At 39.2% G+C, this 9,463-nt stretch overlaps 1 protein-coding gene across 1 annotated transcript in view; it reads right to left on the reverse strand.

The window, feature by feature from the left end:
* MNAT1 (MNAT1 component of CDK activating kinase) overlaps positions 1-9,132 on the reverse strand; it is a 104,710-nt gene extending 95,578 nt beyond the window's left edge. The window contains exon 1 of the mRNA XM_015819897.1: positions 8,970-9,132. Within this exon, the coding sequence (XP_015675383.1) occupies positions 8,970-9,058 (89 nt within the window). The 5' untranslated portion in view covers positions 9,059-9,132. The remainder of the gene's footprint in view (positions 1-8,969) is intronic.
* Between the last annotated feature and the right edge of the window lie 331 nt (positions 9,133-9,463).

The following is a 9,463-nucleotide window of genomic DNA, read 5'->3' on the forward strand; positions in this document are numbered from 1 at the left end:
ATGATAAAGTTGGAAGGGATCTTGGAGGTCATCTAGTCCAACCCCCTGCTCAGGCAGGAAACCCTATACCATTTTGGACAAATGGCTGTCCAGTTTCTTCTTAAAAACTTCCAGTGTTGGAGCATTCACTGCTTCTGGAGGCAGGTTGTTCCACTGGTTAATTGTTCTAACTGTCAGGAAGTTTCTCCTTAGTTCTAGGTTGCTTCTCTCTTGGGTTAGTTTCCACCCGTTGCTTCTTGTCCTGCCTTCAGGCGCCTTGGAAAATAGCTTGACTCCCTCTTCTTTGTGGCAGCCCCTGAGATATTGGAACACTGCTATCATGTCCCCCTTCGTCCTTCTCTTCGTTAAACTAGACATACCCAATTCTAGCAACCGTTCCTTATATGTTTTAGCCTCCAGTCCCCTAATCATCTTTGTTGCTCTTCTCTGTACTCTTTCTAGAGTCTCAACATCTTTTTTACATCGTGGTGATCAAACCTGGATGCAGTATTCCAAGTGTGGCCTTACCAAGGCATTGTAAAGTGGTATTAATACTTCATGTGATCTTGATTCTATCCCTCTGTTAATGCAGCCTAGCACGGTGTTGGCTTTTTTGGCAGCTGCAGCACACTGCTGGCTCATAGTTAAGTGATTGTCCACTAGGACTCCGAGATCCCTCTCACAGTTACTACTATTGAGCAAGGTACCCCCTATACTATACCTGTACATTTGGTTTTTCTTGCCTAAATGTAGGACCTTACTTTTTTCACCACTGAATTTCATTTTGTTAGATAGCGCCCAGTGTTCAAGTCTGTCCAGGTCCTCCTGTATCCTAAGCCTGTCTTCTGGAGTGTTCACTATTCCTGCCAGCTTGGTGTCGTCTGCAAATTTGATGAGTTCCCCATCTATCCCCTCGTCCAGATCGTTGATGAAGATGTTGAAGTGCACTGGGCCCAGAACAGAGCCCTGGGGCACCCGACTACACACTTCCCTCCATGTAGATGCGGTTCCATTGAGGACCACACACTGAGTACGGCCGTTCAGCCAGCTACGGATCCATCTAGTGGTGATGCTGTCTAACCTGCATTTTTCTATCTTATCAAGTAGTAGGTTGTGATCTACTTTGTCAAATGTCTTACTGAAGTCCAAGTAAATTATATCCACAGCATTCCTCTGGTCCACTAATTTTGTCACTTGGTCAAAGAATGCAATAAGATTTGTCTGGCATGATCTGTTTTTGACAAACCCGTGTTGGCTTTTCGTAATGACTTTGTTTGCCTGTAGGTGCTCGCTGATTTGTTGTTTGATTATCTTTTCCAGAATCTTCCCAGGTACTGAGGTCAGGCTGATAGGTCTGTAATTTCCTGGGTCCTTTTTTTCCTTTTTTGAAGATGGGAACTACATCAGCTCTTTTCCAGTCCTCTGGTAGTTCCCCAGTGCTCCAGGATCTTTGAAAAATATAGTTCAGTGGTTCTGAGATCACATCTGCCAGTTCCTTGAGAACCTTGGGGTGTAATCCATCTCATCCTGGTGATTTGAACTCGTCTAGGCTGGACAAGTGTTCACTTACCATTTTCTTGCCTATCTTAACTTGTATTTCTATTTTGTTTTTTATGGCACTATTTTTGATAGGTTGGTCTGTTTTTCCCCTTTGTGTAAAGACAGATGCGAAAAACGAGTTAAATAGTTCTGCTTTCTCCCTGTTGCTTGTCACCTTCTTGCCACTTTCACCCACTAATGGACCAATCGTTTCCTTCACTTTTTTCTTGTTTTTTACATGTTGAAAGAAGCTTTTTTTGTTATTTTTGACTTTGGTCGCAAGCTTTAGTTTATTTTGAGCCTTAGCTTTCCTCACTTCGTCTTTGCAGGCTCGAGCTATTTGCTGATATTCTGACTTAGTTATGTGTCCCTCTTTCCACTTTCTATATTTGTCCTTTTTATCTTTCAATTGATCAGAGAGTTCTTTATGCAGCCATTTCATATTCAATAGACAATAATACATGAATAATTCTGCCATTCTAGCTTGCTCTCATTATATCCAAACAAGCTGATTTAATGGATTGTGTCTGAAAAATTCCTTATGTCCAGCATGCAAGAATCTACCTTTCTTTGGGGATGGGCTTTTACATATGTTACATGCTGGTTTTAATGATACTTTAAAAAGTGTAAACAAAACTCCTTTAAGTAATCATCAGTGATTACCCAACTTCAAGTTTCATCAACAGCTCTCCCCAATAATGACAGCAAAACAGGATGCAGCCCTTTTGTGTATATAACACTATTCTTTTATTGAACACACTTAGGAGAGCGAGAAAATTGCAACTTGAGTCCTCAACTTATGACCAATTGTTTAGCATCTGTACAATGGCACTGAAAAAGTGGCTAGTCCTCACACTTAAGAGCATGTCAGTCTCCCCGCAGTCACATCATCAAAATTCAGGCACCCGGTAAGCAACGTGTATTTACAAGAGCTGCAGCATCCCAGGCTCACATGATCACCATATACAATTTTCCCAAGGGGCTTCCGACAGGCAAAGTCAATGGGACAATTGGGATTCACTTAACAACCATGTGATGGGCTTATTGACTGCAGCAAAAATAGTTGTAAAATCAGGCGTGCTCCATGTGATGATTCATTTAAGACAGATAGTAGTCATAAGTTGAGGATTACTTGTACTACTATTACAGAGATTCCAGAGGGGTTAATAAGGTTGCATAAGTAAATATGGTTTTAAAAGCTCCCAAGATGGCCTTTTGAAATAAAAATTCAAATTTAGGTCTCAGCCTAATCAGTTGCTACTGCAAAATTTCACCCAAGTTCATCAGACAAAATAAAATCAGGTCTTGATGATCTCTCAGCAAAAGTATCTGCCAGCAGCATCACTATTATAGTGGGCCAAAAATATCTATTCTGCATTTAAGACATAACTATAGTGTAAAATCCTTTTCCTAATCTGAAGCCATCGAGGGCTAAAGGGGTTGTAAAAGCAATCCAATTTTCTATTTTTAAAACTGTACATCATAAAAACTGCACCCCCCCCCCTCTCTCTCCCTGGATCATATTTGCAGCTGATACAGCTTTGCTGAAAACAATAGTGCTGCATCTGCTTTTGCTGGCAGGGTGTTTGACCTTCAAGGGATATAGCTGAAGTACATTTTTTTTCCTTTCTCAAAGTATGGCAGGCATGCTTACAATCAAGAAAAGATTAAGATCTGCAGGAAAGCTCCTTTTGAGGACACATGGACACACACACACACACACATATCCAATTTGTCAAGCAAATAAGACATCCCTACAGCAATGCATTTAACCCCAATCTCTCTACCTTTAAAATAGCAGACAAAACACAGTTATTACACCTAATCTTTACCTGTTAATCTTTATAGTACTGGATTTAAAATGCTTTTGTATTTTTTGTACTTTGCATTTGAAGATTTTTTTAGCCATCTTTAATATTCAGCTGGACTGAAAAAGAAAATACAAATTGGCTGAATAAATAAATAAACAAGCAACCAAGGAAGAGTAAAACTTAACACCCTCAGAACTCATAAGTTTCTACATAGCCATCCCAGTTCTCACTGAATGGAGAGAACTGGGGAAATGAACTTTTTCTTTATCTAGCCTAGCATTATTTATTGGCAGCAGTTCTCAAGGAATCAAGCTGAGATTTTCCTAATCATTTGCTCCCTGATCTTTTAGATGAAAGCAGGAAAAATCAAACCTGAGTCCTTCTGTATAACAGCATGTCTACCAATGACCTATAATTCCTCCTTGCAGAATAACCTCCCAGCTCTGGGAGCAATTAGCTCACCAATGAGCTATTGTCTTTTAAGTTGTAATAAACCCTAAATATAAGCAACCCTTGTCAACCACTTTATTCCTCTGTGTTTTTTTCCTTTTATTAGTCCTACTCCTTGGGGCAGGAACCTGTCTTGCTGCATTTTTGAAATATTATGTATAGCACTAAATAAGTAAAAGCAAAAGCAATCACTTTATATCTTAGCAGATAGAGAGCAGAATTTCTTACTTCAATAATAACTACATACATGCATTCAACTTCATAAAAACTTTTAACTGATTCATTTACTTCCCTTTATTCAGGTTATGTGCTTCAAAAATATGGATTCGCCACTTGTTAGTACCAAAGAGATACAGAATAGAAAAATTTTAATAGCTTATATCTTATTTGGCAAATTACATTTGGAAAATTATTGCAACACTGTTTTTTTAATACAATAAAAAGGATAAAAAAAAGTAGAAAGGGTTTTTTGCTTGTATTTTAAAACATATTTTCACTTAATGTGAGTAATCTTTCCTTTGTGATCCAATCTGTAAATGGAAGCTCATACAAAAAGCTTCATTCATCCATACTACCATATTTACCAGAAAGTTTAATTAGTTATATTTGATTTAATTCTAAGTTAAAACACCTTCCCCAGCATGATTGTCTTTAAATGACTTGGACTGCAGCTGTTATCCACTATGGATATGCAGATAAAATATACTCACACACGTGCAAACTATCACATGATTCTCTTTCAAATGTTATGCATAGCTCTGGAAAACAGTATATAATATTGAGCAAAAGAATTAAAGGCGAGAAATAAGAGAAAAAGAAATTTAAGAGAAAGAAATTTAATTAAATCTAGCTTAAAACAACGCCATTCCCTTGACAAACCATCCTTGGTTACACTACATCAATGAAATTAATCATATACTGCCTTTGCTTTCCACAAAAGTGGGCTCCATAAGAGAAAGCAGAATCTCTTTATTACTACCGTATCTAGTGATCATCTGGATTATTATAGCCAAATGTGACAGCCCTGGTTCTCACCTTTCTCTTTTTGAGAATCTTATCAACTTTGTCCAGCTGTGTTCTTCTTCTGTGTCTTCCCCATGCTCAAGAATAAATAAAAAGACTTTCTACTAGTAATTCCTCAATAAGCAAAGACAGAGATTCTGCCACAGATTACCTCCCACCGGCCGATACGCTCCCACAGAGAGGGCCTCCTCAGGGTGCCGCCAACCAGACAGTGTCGGTTGGCGACCCCCAGGGGGAGAGCCTTCTCTGTCGGAGCGCCCACCCTCTGGAATGAGCTGCCCCCAGAGATCCGGGTGATTCCGGATCTCCCCTCCTTCCGCCGCGCCCTCAAGACNCGCCCTCAAGACTTGGCTGTTTCAGCAGGCAGGACTGGCCTAGGGGGTATTTTAATTGGTTTTAACAAAATTTTAATAGAGCGGCCAATTCAAATATTTATTTTTAATTATTTTAGATTTGTATTTGGTATTATGTGGGATTGTTTTAAACTGGCTGTAAGCCGCCCTGAGTCCTCCGGGAGAAGGGCGGGGTATAAATTAAATAAATAAATAAATAAATAAATAAATAAATAAATAAATAAATAAATAAATAAATAAATGGGCAGAAATCTGCAATTATGACCAGTAATGCTTATGTTTGTGCTCCAGCTTGAAAACAACGTGGCATATAATTGAATATATAAAAAATTGCAGTAGTGCAGTCCTTGTAGAAAAAAAACCAAAGGAACACAACAGTGAATAGCCTCTTATTAGCTTCTGAGGAAGACAATCACAAAGGGAACCTTCCTAGAATAACAACCAGAATAAAGAAATATAGAATATACTCTGCACTTCTGGAACCCAGAAATAGTTTCCAGGCCCTGACAGGTAAAACAGTTCGGAATTTGAGGGGTGAAAAAGAGAATGCAGAACAGGAGACATAATAGATCCTTAAAAAATAGAGAAGATGAAATTACATTCCATCAGAAAGTGAAAAGACATGATAGCTAATAAGACATTACTATCTGGAAATGAAATAAACATTTACTGATGAAACTCATATGTCATGGACTGTGCTATTTGCTGGGAGCAGAAGCTCAAGAATGTAACAATACAACATTCAAGACTTACCACTGGATGAGTTCAAGTGGAGAGTGGACAGGCATTTGTTGGGGTGCTATAATTTAGTATATATTTACCAAATTTATAGTATAAATATAAATATACAAATGCCTTTGCTGAGCAGAAATGGCATCTTTTTATAACTTTATTATTCTATGTGCAAAAAGACAATATTAGTAGAAGCATACAGTCTCTGAATTACCAAAATAAAAAGTCCACAAAATAGCAGAGCATTGCTAATAATCTATGTCAGCACAAATAGCTGTATTTTGCCATAACTGAGCCATACAGGAGGGTATCCAAAGCCACCCTAGGGCAAAACATGCAAAACAAAGTTTACGTAACTATGAAAAATATGTTGTCCTGAATTTCTAGGATGCACTGCAGGGGGCTGGGGTTCTACCTGTTTTCCCCCCACCAACACTGACTGAAAGCCACAGACAAAGGAGAACCACCACAAAACCGCCCCCAAAAATCTGTCCAGAAGATACCAAGGTCCAGGTATCGAAAGCCACTGAGCGATCCAGGAGAGCCCAGGACAACTGCACCACCCAAGTTCTGAGCTCTGCAAAGATCATCAGTAAGTGTATACATTAAGAATTAAGACAAAAAAATCAGACTATAATTTTCTTCTGTTTCATAACTATGATATAATTTTTGAACAGTGAATTAAACCTAAACAATATGGATAGCTTTGTCCCAAATAAGAGGCAAGACTAACAGTATAAATTATTATATAATTCATAGGGAGGCTCTCTGCTTGGTCACTCATGCCCTGTGACCATCTCCTGTTTGGACTATTGCAATGTGCTTTACGAGGGGCTATCCTTGAAAAATATCTGGAAGCTTCAGCTAGTACAAAATGCTGCCACATGGACAATCATTGGCATCAAAGAAATGGCGAACGTAACACCTCTGCTGCGCAACCTACATTGGGTGCCAGTTTGCTTCTAGGTCCAATTCAAGGTATTGGTTAGGACCGTTAAAATCCTACACAGCATGGAGCCAGGTTACCTACAGCACTGTCTTCATACTGCTACAACAGTCCTTCCCATTGCAGACTGTGGAAACTGCAGACTGCAAACATAAAATAAGTATTAGGATGGTCCTAATTAGCAACTGGTCCTTCCCACCCAATTAGGCAGGGAAGGTATGTTGCAGACCCTGTCAGCCAAAGAATACTAACTGGTGGGGTCCAGGAAGAGAGCCTTCTCTGTTATTGCCTTCACCCTGTGAAACATGTTTCCTCCCAGGTGAGGTGGGCTCCCATTCTTTTTGACTTTTGTAGTCCAGACAAGAAACACATTCAGAAGTACTATCTTTATCTTTTTTGTAAGCTTACCTTAATAGATCTCGCAAGTCTGAAAGTATGCCCCCCCTTGCCCTTGTAGTCCAAGAAACTAGGGAGAGTCCCTTTTGAGAGGTTTGCCATGCTCTCATTCCTTCTGCATGCTCAGCTCGCTCTTATCTGACCATTGGCAAGTCTGCGATTCTTCCTCCTGTCTACCAAATTCATTCCTCTATACCATCACAGAATTAGATATGGATTTAGTAATAATAATAATAATAATAATAATAATAATAATAATAATAATAATAATGATAATAATAATAAAGTTGGAAGGGACCTTGGAGGTCATCGAGTTCAACCCTACACCATTTCAGACAAATGGCTGTCCAGTCTTTTCTTAAAAACTTCCAGTGTTGGAGCATTCACCGCTTCTGGAGGCAGGTTATTCCACTGATTAATTGTTCTAACTGTCAGGAAGTTTTTCCTTAGTTCTAAGTTGCTTCTCTCTTTGATCAGTTTCTATTTAGTTAGTTTGGGAGCAGGGGTTCCCTTGGATTATTCTCCTATTTTTTGCCTTTTTTTATTCTCACAATCTAGTCCTTTTTTTAAATAAAGACAGTTTTATAGTATACAGTTTTTATACAATAGTAATGTTGCTTTATTTCTATTTAGGATTTATTAGTTAACCTTTTCCTTCTTCAATGAAGCTTAAAACAATAACAAAATTAAAAAATAGGATACAAACTGCAGAAAAAAGAGATCCAATCCTTTATATAAACCCACATTTACAGACCACTCAAAAGAAACAATACAAAAAACTAAAAAGAAAACAAAAAGATCAGAACATATCTTCCCCAGCAAACAAAACCCAGATAATCAAGGATTAATACCAGACAAGCAATCAAGCAAAGTACAATATCCTAATCAAGGAATTAAGGCGAAAACCACACCTCCACCAACACTGGCAGGGTAGCTCCTGTATGTTAACAGGCAGCAGACCCCATGCTCCCTAGCACTGATGATGTTACCTGATCAAATAATGAAATATCTGCAAGTAGCAAGCAACCAACCTCAGAGAGCACTAGGACTCCACAGCCAATGTCTCCTTTCAAATCCGGTAGGCCAAAAAATAGTTAAGATACCAGTTAAGTGATTATCTACCACCATCTTCAGTCACACATTTCCTTGGCTTCAAATGCCCACATGAAAACTGTAGCATTCTGGAAAGTAGGTGTTATGCTAAACAAATAGTAAAGATTCTTCAAAGTAGATTAAAGATAAGCATAGTAAAAAAAATGAATATGTTCAATTGTTTGGACACAGCATACATCTACACTTGTAGATTATATAAGGAAATAGGTATATTTCCTTATAAGAAACAAACATTAAGAAACAAAATGCAAAAAAACCTCACCATTTATTATAGTAATAAATACATTCAACATCAGGAGAACTTTGAATATTTTACTGCACAGAGATCCTCTGAAATCCTCTGTATTGTTTAAAACTCATCTAGGGCTTAAGACCTGATCTCTTAGCATGCTAACAGGGGCACCTCTAAGCACCTGCAAACTGCATTTATATCACTACGGCCTATCTCCCTATCTCTAGATAATAAATAAGGTGCTCAGGGTGTAGGAATGTAACTTCTAGAGCAACGTTAGCTTTTGAAACAGGCTTTCCCACCCTCGGGTTCTGCTGAGACTCGGGACGCCAAGCCCTAACAGCTAAGCCCCCTTCCTTTCTCCCACCACTCCTCTGCAAGCCAGAAACACTTACAGCGTGTGTCCGCAAACGTTGACCATCAGCTTGAGGGAAGGGTTCCTGTATTTGGTGGTCTTGCACCGGGGGCAACCTTGGTCATCCATGGCGGCAAGCTTTCGACTAAATTTGCCGCCGAAGCCGCTGCTACCCTCATTCCAGAAAGGCGGCGTCCTACCGCTAAAATCGGCCGTCTGGCTCTCTAGCGAGGAAAGAATCGTTCCGCTGTGCAGCAGGAGGAAAAAAAACCTTTAAGTACCTTGCGCCCATTTGCTAATCACTTTGCGTGTGCTTTCAAAAAAGAAAGCGGGTGAGAAGCGGGGAGGGCAGATTTGAAGCGAATTTCCTCAGCAGGTACTTAACCGTAATGTGAAACACTGTTATCCGTGCTTACTCGGAAGTAAGTCCCATTCATCCGATGGATTTATTTCATAAAAAAAGCAGCTCCAATGCTTACAAAAGCGCCACTTGCGGCTTTAGAGCTAACATCACTTCACACGAGACAATTTCTT

The sequence above is a fragment of the Protobothrops mucrosquamatus genome, unplaced genomic scaffold, assembly GCF_001527695.2.
Source record: "Protobothrops mucrosquamatus isolate PMUCROS unplaced genomic scaffold, P.Mucros_1.0 scaffold1014, whole genome shotgun sequence".
NCBI lineage: Eukaryota > Metazoa > Chordata > Lepidosauria > Squamata > Viperidae > Protobothrops > Protobothrops mucrosquamatus.